This window comes from Mustelus asterias, unplaced genomic scaffold (genome assembly GCF_964213995.1).
Source record: "Mustelus asterias unplaced genomic scaffold, sMusAst1.hap1.1 HAP1_SCAFFOLD_318, whole genome shotgun sequence".
Taxonomy (NCBI): domain Eukaryota; kingdom Metazoa; phylum Chordata; class Chondrichthyes; order Carcharhiniformes; family Triakidae; genus Mustelus; species Mustelus asterias.
Window position 1 is genome coordinate 358993 of NW_027590280.1, and position 24489 is coordinate 383481.

Consider the following 24489-nt stretch of genomic DNA (forward strand, 5'->3'; position numbering starts at 1 on the left):
GTTCAAAAATAAGTGTGTCCCTTTAAGATGAAGATAATCTTGGAGGATTGTTAGTCTGTGGAATTCTCTTCTCCAGGGAGCAGTGGGGGCTGGGTCATTGTTTAAGGCAGAGTTATACCGATTTTTGATCGACAAGGTTATGGGGACAGGCAGGAAAATTATGTTGAGGCCACAATCAGAACAGCCATGGTCTTACTGAATGCTGGAGAAGGCTTGAGGGGTCGAATGGCCCACTCTTCCTCATTTCTTACTATTTTTTGAAGATCTCTCTCTGCCCTCTCAGGTTGATATAAAAGATCCTATGACAGTATTTTGAAATAAAATGGGGTATTATCCCAGGGTCCAGTAGCCAGTATTAATCCCTCAATCAAAAGATTGTTACCTGATCATGATTATATTCCCGTTAGTGGGAGCTTACAGGCCCTTCGGCCCTCCAAGCCTGTGCCGCTCCTTGGTCCAACTAGACCAATCGTTTGTATCCCTCCATTCCCAGGCTGCTCATGTGACTATCCAGGTAAGTCTTAAACGATGTCAGCATGCCTGCCTCCACCACCCTACTTGGCAGCGCATTCCAGGCCCCCACCACCCTCTGTGTAAAAAACGTCCCTCTGATATCTGAGTTATACTTCGCCCCTCTCAGCTTGAGCCCGTGACCCCTCGTGATCGTCACCTCCGACCTGGGAAAAAGCTTCCCACTGTTCACCCTATCTATACCCTTCATAATCTTGTACACCTCTATTAGATCTCCCCTCATTCTCCGTCTTTCCAAGGAGAACAACCCCAGTCTACCCAATCTCTCCTCATAGCTAAGACCCTCCATACCAGGCAAACTGTGCAAGAATTGGCTGCCACGTTTCTTGTAGAACTATACGTTAATTACTTGACTGGAGAGTGCTTTGTTGCCATGACAAGTGCCTATCCTTAACTGTCTTTGCTGAGGTGGTAGTGTTTTTTTCTGCCAGTTGAGTTCCTTCCCCTTTGGGGTCTAAACTGGTCCCATATCAAATTCAGTTCTCCTCTGAACTGCTCAGATCTCATTTTCCCGCGTACAGATTCGCCCAGTTTCTTGTGGACAGTTTCTGTTTCATTGCCCTTGTCAAACTTAATCCTGGTAGTTAGTTTTTGTTTCTTCCCTTTAAACACTATGTTGAGCTCGATTATATGTTCACAGACTGGAAGGCTGTTAACTAAATCTGAGTAAGAAGTCTCACAACACCAGGTTAAAGTCCAACAGGTTTATTTGGTAGCAAATACCATAAGCTTTTGGAGCACAGCTCCTTCGTCAGATGGAGTGGATATCTGTTCTCCAACAGTGCACAGACACAGAAATCAAGTTACAGAATACTAATTAGAATGCACTGTGCACTGTTGGAGAACAGATATCCACTCCATCTGACGAAGGAGCTGTGCTCCGAAAGCTTATGGTATTTGCTACCAAATAAACCTGTTGGACTTTAACCTGATGTTGTGAGACTTCTTACTGTGCTTACCCCAGTCCAACGCCGGCATCTCCACATCATAACTAAATCTGACACATTCACTACTAAATCTTAATTGTTAGTTCTAGTGCTGTGTTTTCCAAGCTTTGCCTGCTGTGATCCCTTTTTAATGCTTGCCACTTGGTACAGAGTGGAAGTTGGCAGTGGAGGGAGGGAATTCAAATGGCAGGGGCAAAGACAAACTAGATAAAGCTCTGATACCTACCATTTTGCATTCTCTGCTGGTGACAGCAGTGGGCCTGAGAGCTCATTTCGTAAGACCACATCCACTGGCATAAAGCATTATGTGCACACAAAGGGCCTTGCAGTCAATCTCAAGACTGTCACAGCCAAGTCTTTGCACAACAGTCACCATTGCTGCCTCAGAGCTGGCAACGCCAATTGCCACGACCCACAGTTTGGCAACCTCTGCTCTATGACATATTGACCTGGAGTGTTGGAGACGGGATGTATGATGACAAAAAGGCATAGGATGATCCCAAGGGAAAGTAAGAATGGGGGCTGGAGAGATGATGGTTACCAGTGGGAATGAGTTTTGGGTATAGAGAGAAAGAGAGACCATAAGAAATAGGAACAGGAGTAGACCATTCAGCCCCTCGAGCCTGCTCTGCCATTCAAAAGGCTGATGGCTGATCTGACGACATTCCTCACGTCCACTTTCCTGCCCTTTTCCTGTAACCTTGATTCCCTTACTGATCAAAAATTTATCTATCTCAGCTTTAAATATACACAAACATTCTACCCCCACAGTTCTCTGTGGCAAGGAGTTCCAAAGACTCGATCCTTTGAGAGAAGAAATTCCTCCTCATCTCAGTCTTAAATTGGTGTCCTTTTATTCTGAGACAATGCCGTCTGGTCCTAGACGCTCCCATGAGGGGAAACATCCTCTCAGCGTTTACCTTGTCAAGCCCTTAAGGATCCTATATGTTTCAATGACATCACCTCCCATTCTCCTCAATTCCAATGAGTAGAGTCCCAACCTGTTTAATCTTTCCTCATAAGGCAATCCCTCCATACCGGGGATCATCCTGGTGAACCCTCTCTGAACTGCTTCCAATCAAATAATATCTTTCCTTAAATAAGGAGACCAAAACTGCTCACTGTGCTCCAGATGTGGTCTCTCCAGTACTTGTACAGTTGCAGCAAGACTTCCCCACTCTTATACACCAACCCCCTTGAAATAAGGGCTAACATTCCATTAGCTTTCCCAATTACCTGCTGCACCTGTTTGCTGGCTTCTGTGTTTTGTGCACAAGTACCCCCAAATCCCTTTGTGTTTCAGCTTTCTGCAGTTTTTCTCCATTTAAATAATACTCTTTTGTTCTCCTTTCCAAAATGAACAACTTCACATTTACCCACATTTTGCCCTCTTAACATTTCAATATCTGTATTTATAAACTGTTCGTACCCCTCTCGCAGCTTGCCTGTCCACCTATTTTCTGCAAATTTTGCTATGGTATATTTGCTTCCATCCTCCCAAATCATTAATATATATTGTAAACAGTTAGGGTCCCAACACCGATTCCTGTGGAACTCCACTGGTTACAGGTTGCCAACCTGAAAAATAACTCCTAATCCCCACTCACTGTTTTCTGTCCATTATGTCAATTCTCTATCTGTTGCAATACATTACCTCCAACACCATGGGCTTTTAACTTATCCACGTACTTTTGCGAGATACCTTGTCAAAAGGTGTAGTTTCCTGTGAGGGCGATGTTGCCGGGGGAATGGGTGGGCGGGCCATTGGAGAGAGTGTGTGGGTATTTAGTATCTTGACCTGTTGAGTAACCTCCCAACACTTGTTTGAGATGATTAGTTCAGCTGGGCAAGAGGTGCAGGGAAATGATGGGAGCAAGCTTTCAGGCGTCAGTATGGGATCACTGCTGCTCACAATTTATATTAACAATTTAGACTTTGGAATCGAAAACAATTTTAAAATGTGTGGCCGACATCACGTTGCAGGAGAATAGTCAATACTGAGGAGGAACAAATTACAGGAGGATATTAATAAACGTGAAAAATGGGCAAATAATTGGCAAATAAAGTTCAGCACACAGTAATGTGCGGTAGTTCGTTTTGGGGGAAGAATAGAGAGGTCACTTATTAGAGTCTGAGAGTCTGGGTGGAGTAGAGGAACATGGATCTCAGAGTAAAATACATCTATCACTAAAAGTTGGGCCGCAACCAGATTTTATTTCGAGAGGGATAGAATTGAAAAATAGGGAAGTTAGGCTAAACCTGCATGAAACCTTGGATCGATCACATTTAGAACACAGCGTGTAGTTCTAGTCACAGAATTATAACAGAGGTATAGAGGGTGCAGGGAAGATTTACAGGGATGATACAAGAAATGCTTGGATATGCATATCAGGAAAGAAGTGACAGGCTGGGCCACTTTTATTTCAAAGAATGGGAGGTGACATAAATACAGGTTTTTTATAATGATGCAAGATTTTGCAAGAGGGTAGTGAGAATGTGGAACTCACTATCGCAGCGAGTGGTTAAGTGAATAATATAGATACATGTACTTTTTTCCCTGGAGCGTGGGAGGATGAGGGGTGACCTTCTAGAGGCTTATAAAATCACAAGGGGCATAGATAAGGTGAATAGCAAATGACTTTTCCCCAGAGTAGGGGAATCCAAAACTAGAGGGCATAGGTTTTAAGACGAGAGGGGAAAAATTTAAAGGGACCTGAGGGGCAACTTTTTCACATACAGGGTGGTGCGTGTATGGAATGAGCTGCCAGAGGAGGTGGTAGAGATGGGTACAAGACATTTGGACAGATACATGGGAAAGGCTTAGAGGGATGTGGGCCAAATGTAGGCAATGACATTAGTTCAGTTTAAGAAATCTGGCCAGCATGGATGAGTTGGGCCAAAGGGCCTGTTTCCGTGCTGTATATCTCTATGACTCTTATATATGGGGAAGCTAGACCAGTAGATGAGGGAAAAGGGAACAGAAGGAGAGTCAGTGCAGAGTCGATGGGTCAAATGGCCTCCTGCACTGTCGGAATTCTGTGGTTCTATTCTAAGATGAGGATTGTAGATTTAAATGAGGAAAGATGGGAGGAGGCTCGAACATAAACATCATTATGGACCGGTTTCTACTGCTTCTTTCATGGGCTGCATTTATCACTGACTAGGCCATCATTTATTGTGCTTGAGAAGGTGGTGGTGAGCTGCCTTCTTGAACCACCACAGACCATGTGGTGTAGGTACACCCACAGTGCTATTAGGGAGGGAGTTCCAGGATTTTGACCCAGTGAAGGAACAGTGATGTATTTCCTAGTGTGTAGCTTGGAGGAGAACTTGCAGCTGGTATCGTTCTCATGTATCTGTTGCCCTTGTCCATCTTGGTGGTTGAGATTCTGGGTTTGGAAGGTTAGAAAACATGGGTGGCTGGTGTGACACGATGGGCTGAAGGGCCTCTTTTTGTGCTGTAAAACTCTGACTCATGTTGATGGAGGTTTGGTAAGTTGCTGCAGTGCAACTTGTCTGTGGTACACACAGCTGCCATTTTGTATCAGTGATGGAATAGATGCCTATTGAGCGGGCTGCTTCGTCCTGGATGGTGTTGGGCTTCTTGAGTTGTCGGAGCTGCACTTATCCAGGCAAATGGAGAGTATTCCAGCACACTCCTGAATTGTGTCTTGTAGATGGTGGACAAGCTTTGGGGAGTCAGGAGGTGAGTTATTTGCTGCAGAATTCCCAGCTTCTAACTTGTTATAGAATCCCTACAGTGCAGAAGGAAGTCATTTGGCCCATTGAGTCTGCACCGACCACAATCCTACCCAGGCCCTATTCCCGTAACCCCTGTTCTTGTGGTCTTTTGTATGGTTGGTGCAATTAAGCTTCTTTTCAGCGATGATAGTGGATATTGCTATTTGAATGTCATAGGAAGATTCTCTCTGGGGTTGGAGATGATCATTGCCTGGCACTTGTGTGGCAAGAATGTTATACTTGGTATTTAGCCCAAGCCTGAATGTTTTTCCAGATCTTGCTGTATTATGACACAAACTGCTTCAGTATCTTGGGGAGTCCCAAATGTTCCTGAACACTACAATTGTCAGCAACATCCCCACTTTAGACTTTGATATATATTTTATATAAATCGCTATATCCTATGTTATACCATCCTGAACACCTAACCTGTGATATGATTTTTACAGGACCAATGACGTGGTTCGAAGGCTGCTGTCACTGGAAATGGCAACACGTGTAAGTCATCCACCTTTTCAGATTGGGTTTTATTGAAGCAAAACATTATGCTGACCTCTGGCTTTCCAACAGCATCTTTTTCTGATCTTGTAATCAGCTCCTGTTTCTTTCTGCATCGATACTTTCCCTTTCCAACCTTAACATAATGAAGGATCCTAAGATGCTTCACAAGAGTGTTGCAAAATCTGACATCAAGCCGCAATTTAGTGTTAGAACAGATTACCAAAAACTTCCTCAGTGAGGTAGGTTTGAAAAGAATCTCTTAAAGTGTTAGGTCCAGGGAGGAATTCCAGAACTTAGTGCCCGGGCAGTTCAAGGGACAGCCACCAGGTGGAGGAGTGATTAAAATTGTTGTTCAAGAATGGTCCAGTCTGGAGATAACAATGACACGATTGAGGGTTTCAGCAGCAGGGTCAAAATCGGGGAAGATTTCAATGGTGGAATTGGTGGACTTAGTGATGGAGAGTGGGAGTTGTGTGTCAGAAGCTCATCACCTGGTCAAATCTAACACCAAGATTTTGAAGAGTCTGGTTTATCTCTGACTTTTCCCAGGGGGAAGGATGGAATAAATAGTTAAGGACTGGAGTTTCAATCAGGCACAGAAATCTTCTCAATATTAAATTGGAGGAAATTCCTGCTGAACCTATCCTGGATGTGAGTCAGTGGCTGGGTAACTTTGCAACAGTGGAGGAGAGAGATGGTGGTGAGGTAGACCTGTAGCTGAACACTCTAGTTTTGGATGATGTTACTAAGGGGCAGTATGTTGATGAGGTGGATTGATTCTTCAGAGGTAACAGTGTAGGAATGGGAAAAGAAGCCTTTGGAAACGAGACTCTGGCTGCAATTAATTAAGATTGGGAGCAGGTAGGACTGGACTCACTGAGCTGGATGAGAGTGCAGAAGTATGGGTGGTAAATGATGTGGTCAAAGCCTGCAGACTGAACAAGAAAGATGAGGTTTACCTTTGTCGCAGTTACGCAGGATGTCATTTGTGACTAAGAATGTTTTAGTACTGTGGGCGGAGGGATTCAAACAGGAAAGCTGGGAGCAAGGGTTTCAGAGAGGAAAGGAAGATTGGAGATGGGATGGTGGTAAGAATGGTCGGTGCAAGAGTTTTTTTGAGGAGATGGTGATAATGACAGATTAAATATTGGGAACATTGTTTTCTGCTCGCTTTCCAAACTCCTTTCTAAATTCACTGACAATCCCTCTCCCTGGCGACAGTCTGAGATAAAACCACTCTCTTTCCAAATTGCTGTCACATTTGATTTCAAAATGAGCTCCCGAACTCTCATGTGCCATCTCTCAAGACTGACAGTTTTCACCTCCATAACGTTGTTTGACTTGACCTCTGTCCCAGCTCATCTGCTGCTGAAACCCTTATCCAAAGCTTTATTACATCGAGCCTCGATTATTACAATGCATTTCTGGCAGGTCTCCCACATTCGACCCTCTGTAAAGCTGAATCATCCAAAACTTTGCCGCCTGTGCCTTACTCGCAGTCCCCTTCCCCTGTCACTCCTGTGTTATAGAGTCATAGACGTTTACAGCATGGAAACAGGCCCTTGGGCCCAACTCGTCCATGCCGTCTTTTTTTTTAAACCCCTAAGCTAGTCCCAATTGCCCGCACTTGACCCATATCCCTCCATACCCATCTTACCCATGTAACTGTCTAAATGCTTTTGAAAAGACAAAATTGTACCCGCCTTTACGACTCTGGCAGCTTGTTCCAGACACTCACCACCCTCTGTGTGAAAAAGTTGCCCATCTGGACACTTTTGTATCTCTCCCCTCTCACCTTAAATCTATGCCCTCTAGTTTTAGACTCCCCTACCTTTGGGAAAAGATATTGACTATCTCGCTGATCTATGCCCCTCATTATTTTATAGACCTCTATAAGATCACCCCTCAGCCTCCTACGCTGCAGAGAAAAAAGTCCCAGTCTATCCAGCCTCTCCTTATAACTCAATCCATCAAGTCCCGGTGGCATCCTAGTAAATCTTTTCTGCACTCTTTCTAGTTTAATAATATGCTTTCTATAATAGGGTGACCAGAACTGTACACAGTATTTCAAGTGTGGCCTTACCAATGTCTTGTACAACTTCAACAAGATGTCCCAACTCCTGTATTCAATGTCCTGAACAAAGAAACCAAGCATGCCGAATGCCTCCTTCACCTCTCTGTCCACCTGTGACTCCACTTTCAAGGAGCTATGAACATGTACCCCGAGATCTCTTTGTTCTATAACTCCCCAACACCCTACCATTAACTGAGTAAGTCCTGCCCTGGTTCAATCTACCAAATCACCTCGCATTTATCTAAATTAAACTCCATCTGCCATTCGTCAGCACACTGGCCCAATTGATCAAGATCCCGTTGCAATCCGAGATAACCTCCTTCACTGTCTCTCAAAATACCTTGCAGCAACTTACCCACCACAGATGCGAGGCTCAGTGGCCTGTAGTTCCCAGGCTTTTCCCTGCAGCCCTTCTTAAACAAAAGCACAACATTTGCCACCCTCCAATCTTCCAGTGGCTAAATGGATACAAAATTGGCTTGATGCTGTTGCAAGGTATTTTGAGACGGGATCTACAGGCATTTAGAGACGCAAGGGCTGATTAGGGACAGTCAGCATGGCTTTGTGAGTGGAAAATCATGTCTCATAAATTTAATTGAGTTTTTTGAAAGGTAACCAAGAAGGTAGATGAGGGCAGTGCAGTTGATGTTGTCTTCATGGATTTTAGCAAGGCCTTTGACAAGTTACCGCATGGTAGGTTGTTGCATAAGGTTAAATCTCATGGAAACAAGGTGAGGTAGCTAAATGGATACAAAATTGGCTTGATGACAGAAGGTGGTTGTAGAGGGTTGTTTTTCAAACTGGAGGTCTGTGACCAGTGTGTGCCTCAGGGATCAGTGCTGGGCCCACTGTTATTTGTCATTTATATTAATGATTTGGATGAGAATATAGGGGGCATGGTTAGTAAGTTTGCAGATGATACCAAGATTGGTGGCATAGTGGACAGTGAAGAAGGTTATCTTGGATTGCAACGGGATCTTGATCAATTGGGTCAGTGACTATCGATGATTCAAATATCTCTGCTCGGGGACCCGCAATTTCCTCCCACAATGTCCTGGGATACACTTCACCTGATCATGGGGATTAATCTACCTTGATGTGCTTTAAGACTTCCAGACCACCACCTCTGCATTATGAATGTTAACTGACCAACATTGGCTCCTGCTCAAGCCAGGTCTTGATTTTAAAATTTTAATCCTTGTTTTTAAATCCCTCCAAGGCCTTTCCTTTCCCCATCGCTGTAAACTCCTTCAGCTCAACAACACTGAGAAATGTATGCTCCTCGAATTCTGGTCTCTCGTGCATTCCTAATCACTCTGCCATTGGTGGCCATGGCCCCAGGCTCTGGGATTCCCTTGCTACACTTCTCCATCTCTGCCTGACGTTCTTCCTTTAAGACACTCTTTCAGACCTACCTCTTTGATCAAACTGATGTAATATCTCATTATAATAAACACTAAAAGTGCTGGAATTACTCAGCAGGTCAGGCAGCATCTGTTGAGAGACAGTTAATGTTTCAGGACTCTGACCTTTCATCAGAACCTAAAGAGAGAGAACCATTGACTGTGTTAATAGCGAACATGGGGACCAGGGAGACAAGTCACAGCTCCGAGCTGCTGCTGGGTGGGACAGCTCTACGCTGTTGGTCAGGTGGTGTGGCTCCTCGCTGTCGTGCCCGAGAGTTTCCATTTACTGCATCCGAGTTGGGAAGATTAGAAATGAAGCTCTAACTGGTTGCAGAGCTGGGGGACATCGGTAGCACAGTGGTTAGCACTGCTGCTTCACAGCTCCAGGGTCCTGGGTTCAATTCCCGTCTCGGGTCACTGTCTGTGTGGAGTTTGCACATTCTCCTCGTGTCTGCGTGGGTTTCCTCCGGGTGCTCCGGTTTCATAGAAAATCATAGAAATCATAGAAACCCTACAGTGCAGAAGGAGGCCATTCGGCCCATCGAGTCTGCACCGACCACAATCCCACCCAGGCCCTACCCCCACATATTTTACCCGCTAATCCCTCTAACCTACGCATCCCAGGACTCTAAGGGGCAATTTTTAACCTGGCCAATCAACCTAACCTGCACATCTTTGGACTGTGGGAGGAAACCGGAGCACCCGGAGGAAACCCACGCAGACACAAAGAACAAAGAACAAAGAGCAATACAGCACAGGAACAGGCCCTTCGGCCCTCCAAGCCCGCGCCGCTCCCCGGTCCAGGATTGAATCCTGAATCCAGGATCCCCGCCCAATTTTCCAGCCTATCTACATACCAATATCCTATCCACCGAGCTGTCCCTCACAGCTACGATGCTTTGTTCATTACAACCTATTAACTCACCCCCACCCCCCTATTCCAGACCATGTGATCCCCAGGGAGAGGCGAAAACCCAGAGTGAAAAACCCCAGGGCCAATATGGGGAAAAAAAAAAATCTGGGAAATTCCTCTCCGACCCCCTGAGGCGATCGAAACGAGTCCAGGAGATCACAATGGCCCTGATCGGAAAATGCTTCCCAACCCTAGTCATTTCCACTTCCATGAACACCATATGAATTCCCTGCCCCCGAGACAGGTTCCCAACTATCCGCAGTCTCGCTCTGTACTGGCACCAGCAAGATGATCATAGAATGAAGCCTTGAAACGAGAAACAAGGAACAATTAGCCCGGGCCGCTCCCTGGTCCAAACTAGACCACTCTTTTGTATCCCTCCATTCCCACTCCGGTCATATAGCTGTCTAGATAAGATATAGCTGTCTAGATAAGATATAGCTGTCTAGATAAGAAAGAGGATCATCCTAATTTTGATTCCTCCCACAGTCCAAAGATGTGCGGGTTAGGTTGATTGGCCAGGTTAAAAAATTGCCCCTTAGAGTCCTGGGATGTGTAGGTTAGAGGGATTAGCGGGTAAAATATGTGGGGATAGGGCCTGGGTGGGATTGTGGTCGGTGCAGACTCGATGGGCCGAATGGCCTCCTTCTGCACTGTAGGGTTTCTATGATTTCTATGACATGCAGTGCCAGTCAGAGGATCTGGATGTGGGTGTGGTCTGGTGGGTTCAGCTCCCTTTCCGTAACTATTCACTAACACAGATCCAGGCTATCAGTAATATTAATGTGGGACACTAGAATGGGGAGGTCTCTCATCCTGTTAAAATTGACCTCCTTCGTGTTCACACTGAACTGACCTCAGTAAATGACTCACTTTCAGAAAGAGAAGCTGAAACTGAAAACTAGCCAGTTGGTGGAGAAGGTGCAGAGGAGTCCCAGTGACGTTGGCTCCACAGAAGTGCAAAGTGAGTTTGCTTTCCCATTACATGGTCCCCTTGTGTTCAGTTAATATTACTCCATTCCCTCTAATCTTTAATTCCTGAGTTAAGTATCTGCATAAATATTTTCTAGAACAAGAGGCTGTTTTGTAGCAGAACTGACAGGTACAAGGAAACCAGATTTGTCCACATTCTGATAATTAGAGCATGATAATTAAACTCTTCCATCCCAGACATGTAGTCTGCTGGGAGAGGAGAGGAACTGAGAGAATGCCCAGTGCCAAGAATGGAACAAATACTCGGGGCGTTAATTTCTGTCCACCCCATTAGGCAATCAAAACCAGTCATGGAGATCATGTGTTCTCTGTAAAGACTCTAAGCTTCTATATGATGTGATCTCTGCCCCAGTTTAGAACAAATCCAACTCCTTCTGGAAGGTGTACAGAGAGCTGGTAACACAGTCCACACCCTCACTAGTAGCTGAGGAAATGAAGAATAGCCCACACCCAGTCAATTCCAACTCTTAGACAGTTTAAACACATGTCCCTGGTCCTCCCCAATCTATTAAACTAGAATCAATGGGAGTACTAGTCTTTCCATTTATTTTATAGACATCTATCGGGTCGCATCGATGTTGGTGCTACTCTAAATAGATAAGCCTATCAGAGAAGTTGAGGTTGTTTAAATTTGGAATCATTCTATCTGCCTCCTCTGGAATTTTTCCAAGGTTACTATATCACTCCAGAACAGCACAGTCTAGATGTGCTTTGACCCACAGACATGTCAAAAAGTTGTCCTTGGATTTCTAGCACCATAGACTCAGTCATTTACAACACAGAAGGAGACCATCTGGCCCATTGTGTCAATGCTAGTTCTGCGTGTAGCAATCCAGTTGACCCCATTTCTCCGCTCTGTCCTCATACTACAAGTGTATTTCCTTCAAGTCCCCATCCAGTTTCATTGTGAAATCATTCATCATCTCTGCTTCCAGTACTGTTTGTTGTCCCTCGGCCAATTCTGTATCCATGTAGCCATCGTCTCTTTTAATCCATGAACGATAACTTGGCTCCCGTGTCTCACACAATACCCATACTTACATTACCCACAACAGTCACTGAACAGGGATCAATACTTGAAATCATGGCTGATTATTATTCCTTGACTCAGATAAGAGTGGCTGACCTGTAGTGGAATCAAAATTAGGCCGATTCTCACCTTGTGAGATTGTGTGTTTTTGTATCACACCTTTTGGAAATTGTGCAAACTCCATCAACAACATTGTTCCCATCAGACCCCTCTATTACCTCTTCAAAAGATTCCAGCAAATTAAACACAATTTTCGCTTCAGAAATCCATGCTGGCTTAGATCTATCCTTGGCGCCCTCCTATTTCTCACCTTGGATACATCATCCACAAGCACCATAAACCCCTGACAACACTCAGCTCTACCACTCCACCGACTTCTCTATTGTTACTAAATCATTAGACTAGATTCTTTACAATGTGCGCAAGTGGATGTAAAAAGAATGATGGGGGCTCTCTAATGCCTAAGATGGTTCTGTTTGGAGGTACAGTTGGTACGTGTTAGATTATTGCAGTCTAACCATCTCTCTCTCTCTCTTCACAGTTGCCATCTTAACAGCAAAAATTCGCAATTACCAAGAGCATCTGCAGGTACACAGGAAGGTGAGTGTCATAGAATGCACAGACAGCCCACACACTGAGTGGCATTTTAACATTGCACTGGGAAAGTGTACATTGAGAGACATTTCTGAGATTGCTCCATGTCACAATTCCAATTCCAGCTGCACTCCATGCTCTGTGCCCCCCACCCTCACCCAATGGAACCCTGTGTGAACAGAGCTGTTGGGAGAAGGGGATGTTGTTAAGAGGCACAGGGCTGAGCTGCACTGCACCCTGTCAGTGCTTTCAGTTCACTGAGCTGCTGAATCTTTGCCGAGTGAACTGTGCAGCTCCTTGGTCAGTGGGTAGGTTTGTCACTTATCAAACTGAGTCACAACAGGTAAGAAACAGCCTAATTTTGATTCCACAACAGGTCAGCCATTCTCATCTGAGTCGAGGAATAATAATGAGACACGATTTCAAGTCTTGATCCCTGTCCTGTGACTGTTGTGGGTAATGTAAGTGTGGGTATTGTGTGAGGCCAGCTCCCCTCGAACTCTACATCTGGAAGAGCCAGGGACACCAGAGCCCTGCTGCAGGAACCCTGAGCACCATAGCTCTGCCGCAAGGACCCTAAGCACCATAGCCCTGCCACAGGGAGCAGGGACATCGGAGCCCTGCCGTAGGGACTCTGAGCACTATTGCTCTGCCACAGGGTCCAGGAAGCTGTTGCTCTGTAAAGCACTGGCGCAATGATCTGGATTGTGTTGGAATCCGAGATTAGGACTCAAATTCTCACATTTGACTCAAGTGAGAGAACTCTCATTGAACTGGGGCTGACAGTGTCCCCGGTTAAACAATGGTTTGTCTGTTTTCAGTTACTTTTTGTTACTACATTACATTTTGCAATTTTGTCCCTTTTACTAACGGATGTAGGTTTTAATTGCTGAATGAACAATTTCCTGTAGGCTTGCTCCATCGCAATGCCTAGTGACTGAGCACTGGCACAGGCTGTGACACAATCTCCACATTCTCCTTTTCTGCCTCTTTCCCTCTCCTTTCCACCGATTGTGTAGGTGACAATGATACTCCAGATTGTCAGCTGGATGTCCGCGCTTTGTGTGAAAACAGGCAATGGTGATATTTGACTGTGGCAGGGATTACAAATGAACATCACTTTGCTCGTTATCTCTGATAATGATTGTCAGGCCACTGTAGTATTAAATAGAATTTTACAATGTAGGAACAGGCCATTCAGATCTTCTGCTCATACTGGTGTTTATATTCCATGAGAACCTTGTCCTACCTGTTATGGTTCAGGTTAGAAACTCCAGACTGTTTTATGAAGCCCGCCTGAATCATAAATTTTGCACCTTGAACTTGGCTAGGATAAGCATGAGATGTTTCACTTCAGGTATGATTCAAGTGACCCACTAGGGAGCTATTATCAAGCAAAGTTTATTTAAAAATATAGTTAATATGTAAACTAAGAAAATTAGCAAGAACCTTTATCAATTACAAACTAGAAACAAACAATCATGATAATGTATAACCCTTAACAAAGATATGTACAGTGTTCCAATCAAATCAATCTCAGACAAAAGACCCTGTTCACAGGTTTAACACAGCACCAGACTAATCCTCGTGATACTGAGATCGAGGCCGTTAGTTGAATTCTGCAGTCAAATGCTCTTGAGACTCAGAACAATTTGAAGACAAGACAACTTCCCAAAACATCAGAGACACTCTGGTCCAGCCCCAACAACAACAGATTTTCACCCTTCAGGAAAGCTATAGAATTCCCAAAGAAAGAAAAACAGGGAGAGAGGGAAAATACTTCCTTTTAGCTTGCTGTCCCTTCTAAAACCAAAAGCTTAAATCTGCAGCTCCAAACTGAAATTGAAAATGTCTCCCTGTCAGCCAACCTGCCCACAGTTTTTATTTCTCCTCCCAACAATGATATCACCTCAGGCTGTGAACATGAATTAATAAAATATCTTAAAGGTACACGAGCATCACACACTCTACTTCATCTAACTCGATTAGTATAACCTCCTTCTGAGTATAAAAATACTCCTTTCGAGTATAAACATTGGCAAGTCATGTTGCAGCTGTACAGAACTTTAGTTAGACCAAATTTGGAATGTTGCATACAGTTCTGGTCGCCACACTACCATAAAGGATGCGGAGGTTTTGGAGAAGGTACAGAAAAGGTTTACCAGGATGTTGCCTGGTTTGGAGGGTATTAGCTACGAGGGGAGATTGGACAAACCTGGTTTGTTTTCACTTGAAATTCAGAGGCTATTGGGGCGACTTGATAGAAGTTTACAAAATTGTGAGAGGCATGGATAGTCAGAATCTTTTTCTCAGGGTAGAAATGTTAATTCCTAGGAGACATAAGTTTAAGGTAAAAGGGGGAAAGTTTAAAGGAGATGTAAGAGGCAAATCTTTTATACACAGGGTGGTAAGTGCCTGGAATATGCAGGGGAGGTGGTAAAAGCAGATACAATAGCAACGTTTAAGAGTCATCTTGACAGATACGTGAATAGTTAAAGTTTATTTATTAATCACAAGTAGGCTTACATTAACATTGCAATGAAGTTACTGTGAAAATCCGCCAGTCGCCACACTCAGGCGCCTGTTCAGGTATCCTGAGGGAGAATTTAGCATGGACAATGCACCTAACCAGCACATTTTTCGGATTGTGGGAGGAATCTGGAGCACCCGGAGGAAACCCATGCAGACACGGGGAGAATGTGCAAACTCCACAGACAGTGACCCAAGCTGAGAATTGCAACTGGGTCCCCGGCGCTGTGAAGCAGCAGTGCTCACCACTGTGCCACTATGGCAGGGAATAGAGGGATATGAGGCAAAAGGTCTTCAGTTTAGAAAGGTAGCATGTGTTGGCGCAGGCTTGTGGGCCGAAGGGCCTATTCCTGTGCAGTACTGTTCTTTATTCTTTGAGCTACAATCATTCCATGATTCTGTGACATTGTATTCCTTTTCTCCATCTAGATTTCCTTTGAACTTTTGCTATTTGGCTCAACTGCCTCATGTGGTGTGACTTTCACATGAATCATAATCCATTGTTTACAGAAATGTTGGCTGATAGTTCCTCTCTCAATCAGGGCCAGTTATGCTCCAGCCGATAGCACTTTGAATATGAAACCCACCACATTCTGCTGAGCACAGCAATGGCTTTACTGTATGTCCTTCACTGAAATTCTGAAGCACATTTGTGTTGACTCATGGAATCATCCCACTCCAGTACTTGAGCAGAAACTCCAAACTGACACTCCAGTACAGTATAGAAGGCATGCTACATGCCAGAGGGGCCACCATTAGGATGAGAGATTAACCCCACTCTTACATTTACCAAGTGCAAAAGATCCCATGGTTCTATTTCAAACAGGCGTGATGTCCCCATTTCCTGTCCAATATTTATCCCTCAGTCAACATTGTTGATCATTATTCTATTGCTGTTTATGGGAGCTTGCTGTGTGCAAATTGACTGCTGCAATTCCTACTTTACCGCATCGACTCAGTTTCAAATTTAATCTTCAGGTGCTCTGAGATATCCTATGGTCGTGCAAGACGTTGCATAAACTAAAGTTGGTTGTATTATCAGTTCTCATTAGGCCCATGGGCAATGGGGACATACAGTAGATTGGGGTTCATTTTACAATTCTCCTCCTCGAGGTCTGCGGGAAAACCGACGTAAAGACCAATGTAAATGAGGCATGTAGTCCCACCAGATCAAGGGTACAGTTTTAAGTAGTTGAGCCTTCATCACCTATTCTAGTCACCCATTGCTGTTCACTCCTCATGGCCTCTAACATCCCATCCAGACTAATCATACTCATTCTCAGTCTCCATACTCTATAATATTTCTCTTTTCAGGACTTCATCAACTAGGTTATTGACTGTTTCAGTAACCGTTTACAGCAGAAAATTCCACATTCAAACCTCACATTAAAGTAACTTTAACTGAAATGTTCTCATTTATCCTTCATGTCGTCATCTTAATCTGGGATCTTTATTGTCTCACCGAGTGAAAATAACCTTTGGAGCAGCATACAAGCTTTATCTAACCTTGTGCTGTACCAATCCTGGGACTGTTTGATGGGGACAGTATAGAGGGAGATTTACTCCGTATCTAACCCCATGCTGTACCTGTCCTGGGAGTGTTTGATGGGGACAGGAGGAGGGAGCTTTACTTTTTACAAAAAGTGTTGATGGATTTTAAAGATTGTGCCAACTTGGAGGAACCTAAGGGTTGGAGAGGCCCTTTGGTCTGTGCTAACTGAAAAGGAATTCCCTAGCCTAATTTTCTGTTCTTTCCTTGTATTCTTTTCCTTTGTGCCAATCTAAAACTTGTTATTGATTGGGTGAGACCCATTGTTTCTGTATTTTAACTTTTTAAATAAAGTTGTATATTAACATCCCATCACACACTGATTAAAACAAGGGCACACAGTCCTGCAGTTTGATTGTTTTGTATTTTTACTCCCACTCAGCATCACTTGGTCCTTGATTTCCTCCCAACCCGCACACGCAAACATGGATCCAACTGACCTCAGTGTAGCACAGTATGATGTGATTCACTGGGTCATCTGGTAGCTACAATAAAATACATCTTTCTAAGGTAATCAGACATGTTTATTCTTAAACAGGATAGGACCCACAAACGTTACATGCTAATGGCAATCGACAGGCGGAAGAAACTGTTGAAGTATCTCCGACGAACGCGCTACGATGTGTTTGAGAATGTTTGCACCGAGCTGGGCATTCAGTACACCTTCCCTCCGGAGTATTACAGGAAGGTGACTCAGCGATGGGCTGCCAAAAAAGCTTTATGCATAAGGGTAAGAAGATCAACCAGCTGAGCTCAGTGTGACCACTCAACAGGATAGGAGTTGGGTAAACGTGAAATAAAATCTGGAGAGCTGCAATTAGCCTCAACTCCCTGGACAAGGAAGGGAAAAATTAATCTTCTGTTCCCCATCCATGTGTGGATGTTAGTTGTTGGACCAACAGCAATCCCACCCAGCCCTATCCCCTGTATTTACCCTGCTAATCCCCCTGACACTTAGATTGATTGGCTATGCCAAATAGACCCTAACCTACACATCTTTGGAGTGTGGGAAGAAACCCACACAGACAGTTACCCGAGGCTAGATTCAAACCCAAGTCCCTGACGTGTGAGGCAGCAGTGTTAACCATTGTGCCACTGTGCCGCCCAAGGCTGAGTTGTGATGAGGCTGTGATAGAGTGGCTCGTAACATAAAAACTAGAAGCAAGAGTATATAGGCCAATTAGCCTAACCTCAGTTGTTGGCAAAATTCTAGAATCCATCGTTAAGGATGAGATTTCTAAATTCTTGGAAGTGCAGGGTCGGATTAAGACAAGTCAGCATGGATTTAGTAAGGGGAGGTCGTGCCTGACAAACCTGTTAGAGTTCTTTGAAGAGATAACAAATAGGTTAGACCAAGGAGAGCCAATGGATGTTATCTATCTTGACTTCCAAAAGGCCTTTGACAAGGTGCCTCACGGGAGACTGCTGAGTAAAATAAGGGCCCATGGTATTCGAGGCAAGGTACTAACATGGATTGACGATTGGCTGTCAGACAGAAGGCAGAGAGTTGGGATAAAAGGTTCTTTCTCAGAATGGCAACCGGTGACAAGTGGTGTCCCGCAGGGTTCAGTGTTGGGGCCACAGCTGTTCTCTTTATATATTAACGATCTAGATGACGGGACTGGGGGCATTCTGGCCAAGTTTGCCGATGGTACAAAGATAGGTGGAGGGGCAGGTAGTATTGAGGAGGTGGGGAGGCTGCAGAAAGATTTAGACAGTTTAGGAGAGTGGTCCAAGAAGTGGCTGATGAAATTCAACGTGGGCAAGTGCGAGGTCGTACACTTTGGAAAAAAGAATAGAGGCATGGACTATTTTCTAAACGGTGACAAAATTCATAATGCTAAAGTGCAAAGGGACTTGGGAGTCCTAGTCCAGGATTCTCTAAAGGTAAACTTGCAGGTTGAGTCCGTAATTAAGAAAGCAAATGTAATGTTGTCATTTATCTCGAGGCTTGGAATACAAAAGCAGGGATGTACTTCTGAGGCTTTATAAAGCACTGGTTAGGCCCCATTTGGAGTACTGTGAGCAATTTTGGGCCCCACACCTCAGGAAGGACATACTGGCACTGGAGCGGGTCCAGCGGAGATTCACACGGATGATCCCAGGAATGGTAGGCCTGACATACGATGAACGTCTGAGGATCGTGGGATTATATTCATTGGAGTTTAGGAGGTTGAGGGGAGATCTGATAGAAACTTACAAGATAATGAACGGCTTAGATAGGATGGACGTAGGGAAGTTGTTTCCATTAACAGGGGAGACTAGGACGCGGAGGCACAGCCTTAGAATAAAAGGGAGTCACTTTAGAACAGAGATGAGGAGAAATTTCTTCAGCCAGAGAGTGGTGGGTCTGTGGAATTCATTGCCACAGAGGGCTGTGGAGGCCGAGACGTTGAGCGTCTTCAAGACAGAAATTGATAAATTCTTGATTTCTCGAGGAATTAAGGGCTATGGGGAGAGAGCGGGTAAATGGAGTTGAAATCAACCATGATTGAATGGTGGAGTGGACTCGATGGGCCGAATGGCCTTACTTCCGCTCCTATGTCTTATGGTCTTAAGAGTAGACCATTTGGCCCTTCAAGCCTGCTCCACCATTCATTATGATCATGGCTGATTATCAAATTCAATATCTTGGTCCCCTCCATCCCTTGATCCCTTTAGCCCCAAGAGCAAATGACAGAACCTTGGAGGTTTTCATAGGGCTGGAGGAGATTAGAGATGGGGATACATAAAAGTATGGAGGGATTTGAAAATGAAGATACTTTTAAAGTGGAGGCTTTGCTTGGCTGTAGGTCAGCAAGCTGTGGAATGATGGATGAATGGGACTTGGTGCAAATTAGAAAACTGGCAGCAGAGTTTTAGATGACCTGAAGTTTACAGATGGAAAAATGTGGCAGGTTGTTCAGAGATGCAATGGAATCATCAAATCTGGAGGTAGCAAAGGCATAGATTCCAAGTTTCAGCAGCAAGTGAGCCGAGGCAGTGCTTAAGGTGTAAATAGGCAGTCTTAATTAGGTGGTTATGTGGTCAAAAACTCCCTCGAGCAAGTGTGGCACCAAAGTTGCAAACATTGGTTTCCAGTTAAGCAAACAGTTTGTTCAGCCTCAAGACAGTCATCGGGGAGAGGGCGAGATGGTGCCGATAGCAAGGCAAGCAATGGTTTCTGGCTAGGACAAAAGATATTAGGGGGGGGAAATTCACTGACCTCATCAGACAGCTGTGGGAATCCTGATGCCCCACTGAATGGGCGTCAGCCAAAAATTGGAATTCCTGCGGGCAATGAGTGGGATTCACCCAACCCTTCTGGCCAGCCCCTATCGGGTTCCTGTCCATAGTGGGAATTATTATGCAAACCTGCTAATTGTATTAGGGGGCTTGACAGCCCATTCACCAGCACCCCACCATTCACCTGCTCCTCCAGCAGGAAATGCACTGGGTGAGTTTTGGTGCTGGTAATGACCTTCGTGGACCTGCTGTGCTGGACCCCAAGATGCTAGATCCAGTGGCCATTTGCCCCTCTGCCACTGTCAGGCTGCAGAAGAAGGGTCCTGGGGTTTAGGTAGGCTCGGGCTGGAGGCAAGGGGTTGACCTCGCCACTCTTCCCCAGGAGGGGGTCTTGTGGCTGGACTGTCCTTATAGCTCTGGCAGACCTGAAAATCACCTTTAGCATGGTGCTATCAGGCAGCTCTGACTAACATCTTCATTCCTGCCAGTCACTTTAATCTCCATGCTCCATGGACAGCTGACAGGCTTTTAAATCATAGCAGCAATCTATTCTGCAGCAGGGATTTCATAGAAAAATATAGAAAATAGGAGCGGGAAGAGGCCATCCAGTCCCTCGAGCCTACTCCGTCACCAACCATGGCCATAGCTCATCATCCAACCCAACAGCCTGATCCCACGCTCCCCTACATCATCCGATCCCCTCTGCCCCAAGAGCCACATCCAACTCTCTCCTGAAAACATTCAATGCCCCAGCCTCAGGCACCCTCCATGGCATAGAATTCCACAGGCGCACCACTCCCTGGGTGAAGAAACACCTTCCCATCTCCATCCCAAATGGTCTAACATGCGACCCCCTGTCAGAAGCTGCAAGTGTGAGCAGACCCCTTTGAAATCCTCTGACACAGGAGATGTCAATTTCACAGGCCAATCCACTGCTGTTCACTCAGCCCCAATATATTCACATGGCTTTTATTTGAAGTTTCTGAGCCTTCCTAGAAAGCTGAAAACTTTGAAATCTTCTCTATTCCATTGAAAACCTTTTGATCTCTTTCAATTTCATAGTGCAGAGCTTTGAAATAGGCTTTGATTGACAGCTCAATGGATTTCCACTTGGCCACTTGTCAGTGACCACTGGCTGAGCTAACACTGAGGCTGAGGGTAGCCATTGGCATTCTGTCAGCATTAGTGATATGATGGAAAACCTGAACAGGTATCAGTAGCTGTGTAATATTGGTGCTTTACACAGCTTTCAGGTTGAACCTAGTTTTTCAGTTCAATGGTATAATCTCAACCTTTTGTTCATTGTACTACTTCAGTCCTGTCTTCCTGCTGTAGAACTAAGCCCTAAACTCTGGAATTCCATCCTTAAACTTCGCAACCCCACTCTGTTCCTTTAAGGCACTCCCTTTTTTAATATCCTTTTAATCACTGGTCTTAATATCTCTGTCTCAATGTCACATGTTGTATGTTGGTTGCTCTAATGAAATGCATTGGAACATTGTGCTACATTTAAAGGTGCTATATCAATGGAAGATGTTGTTAAACTGCAAGGATGTCAGGTATTTTTATCAGGGAATTGTTACAGCTGGAGAGAAGCCAGTTGGCCCATCCTGGGAGTTCTTTCCAGGAGGAAACTAGTTACTCCCATTCCCCACCTTCTCCCTCACACCAGAGAGTACAAATCTTGATATTGAGTGCAGAAGGAATCACACTTGGCTCTGATGCCCCTATGGTTGAATAGCCAGCTTAGAAATGTCCTGTGAATGAAGAACGATCACTTGGGTGAGGTCTGGTGACAATGGGACTGTAGCTCAACAAAAGGGAAGAGGTGAAGTACTCTGATTATAGACCACACAGAAAGGAATGAAGGTGAGCTCATTCAGAATAATTTGCCAGCTCTCCCTATAAATAAACGCTGTAATAAAGAAAGTGGAATTTATGGGATCTTGGCGGAATACTTGCTATAAAAGGTTTGAATGAAAAGGTATTGTGAAATGTTGAAAATGCAATGCAGTTCTGATGTGGGAGTTGGAGGAAAAAGACCAGTTGTTCTTGTCCACATAGATATCAACAACATAGGACTTTGGGAGATGTGCTGCTGACAGACTATGAACAACGAGGGCCTAAATTAAAAGCAGAAATACAAATATAATCTCTGGATTGCTGCCTGAGCCACAAGTAAATTGGCATACAGTGAATAAAATCGGAGAGTTGAATGATTGGTGCGAGAGAATTCAGTTTTCATTCATGGAACACTGGCACCAGTACTGGGGAAAGAGGGAACTGAAATGTTGGGATGATTCTAATGTCCTGGGCTATACTTAGGGCTTTAAATTAATAGTTGGGTTCAGGGTGCAAGTGAGGGAAAATTTGAATTTTAAAAGGATAGGCAGAAAGAAAAAGGAAGTGGGGTCTATCTGTTAATAAAGGATGAAATCGGCAAAGCGTTGAGAAATGATCTTGGCTCAGAAGATCAAAATGTAGAATCAGTTCGTGTGGCAATACGAAATAGTAAAAAATATAAGTCACTGGTGGGAACCATCTGGAGCTCCCCAAACACTTCACTGTAGGATAAAGTATAAAAGCAGAAATAATTGAGCCTTGAAGGATAGGCACTGCTATAATCGTGGGCAACTCATAAATTCTTATCATCTTATAAATTAGATGGATCAAATCATCAAAGATAGCCTTGAGGAAGTTTATAGTGTATTGAGGCTAGTTCTTAATACAATTTATTGTAGAACGAACCAGGGAACAGCTTTTTAGATCTTGTAATAAGTATTAATTAATGTTCTTATGGTAAATTATTCTCCAGGGAAGAGTGATCATAACATAATAGCATTTCATGTTGTTTGAGGCTGAGAAACTTGATTCTGAAATTGTTGTCTTAAATGTAAAGAAAATTACAGAAGTATGAAGACAGGTTGGGCTAAGATAGACTGGGAAAATAGATTAACAGGTAAGAGTAGATAAGTGGTGACAGATATTCAGGATATATTTATTGGAATATAATCTTTGAGAATTGAGGATAACTAATGAAGTTAAGAATTGTATCAAATTTGAAGAAAAGGTGTACTGCAAAGATTAGTGATGAGGCTGAAGATTGGGAAATTTTAGAAGGCAACAAAGAAATACTTGGAGAAAATAATGCATGAGTGAACTATCAAGAAATGTTGAAACAGGAAAAAAGGAAGAGGATCTAATGTAATAATGAAAAGCAGGGACAGAGCAGAGACTTTGAACAAAATTTTGTATCTCTTCACAGTCGATTGAGGACACTAAAAGCATCCCAATAATAGTAAAAAAAATCAGGAGCAAAAGAGGAATCCATCATGATCACTGGGGGAAAAAATTCAGGTTCCCTGGACCTGATGGCCTAGGGTCTTCAGAGCAGGGGCAGCACTATGCTGCACAGTGGGTGTTTTTTAATCTTCCAAATCTTTCTAAATTCAAGCAAAGTCCCAAAGCATTGGAAAGCCATGAATACTTCAAGAAAGGAGGGAGACAGAAAGCAAGAAACAACCAGTTAGCCTAACATCTGTTATTAAGAAAATGCTGAAATCCATTGAGAGAATATTAACAGGACATTTAGAAAATCATGATATCAGAGTCAGCATCGTTTTGTGAAAGGGAAACTGTTTGACAAATTTACTGGAGTTATTTGAGGACATAACAAGCAGGGTGGATAAAGGGGAAGTAGTAGATGTAGTTTATTTTGGTTCCCAAAAGGCATTTGAAAAGGTGCCACATGATAAGACCACATGGATGTTGCGGGTGATATGTTAGCATGGATAGAGGACTGGCTAACTAACAATGAGATAGTGGGTCATTTTTAGATTGGCAAACTACTTATTTGGTTGCCACAGGGATCCCTGCTGGTGCCTCATCTATTTGCAATCTGTATTAATGAGTTGGATGATGGGACTGAGTATATTGTAGCCAAATTTGCAGGTAGGGAAGGAAATTGAGGAACCTTGCAAAGGGATATGGATAGGTTAAGTGAGGTGGGGAAAATAATGGCAAATGGTATATAATGCAGGAAAATGTGTAGTTATCCACTTTGCAGGGAAGAATAGAAAAACTAATTTAAATGGAGAGAGAATGCTGCAGTACGGAACGATCTGGGTCTCCTTGTACATGAAAATTAGCATACAGGAATAGCAGGTCATTACAAAGGCAAATGGAATGCTGGCCTTTATTGCAAGGAAGATTGGGTATAAAAGTAGGAAGGTATTGGTAATGGTATTAATAAGACCACGCCAGTTTTGATGTCCTTATGAAGGGTTTCCTTGCATTGGCAGCTGTTCAGAGAAGGTTCCCTAGGCTGGTTCCTGGGATGAATGGGAAAGATTGAGCAGATTGGGCCTAAACTCATTGGAATTTAGAAGAATGAAAGATGATCTTATTGAAACATATAATATTCTGAGGGGACTTGACAGGATAGATGCTTAGAGGA

General features: G+C 44.0%; 1 protein-coding gene across 6 annotated transcripts in view; it reads left to right on the top strand.

Annotated features, from left to right (window-relative positions):
- mrps15 (mitochondrial ribosomal protein S15) overlaps positions 1-24489 on the top strand; it is a 98318-nt gene that overhangs the window by 9473 nt on the left and 64356 nt on the right. For all 6 annotated transcript variants that reach the window (XM_078204377.1, XM_078204373.1, XM_078204374.1 and 3 more), the window contains exons 4-7: positions 5669-5717; positions 10993-11077; positions 12678-12736; positions 17347-17538. In XM_078204377.1, coding sequence (XP_078060503.1) covers positions 5669-5717; positions 10993-11077; positions 12678-12736; positions 17347-17538 — 385 coding nt within the window. The remainder of the gene's footprint in view (positions 1-5668; positions 5718-10992; positions 11078-12677; positions 12737-17346; positions 17539-24489) is intronic.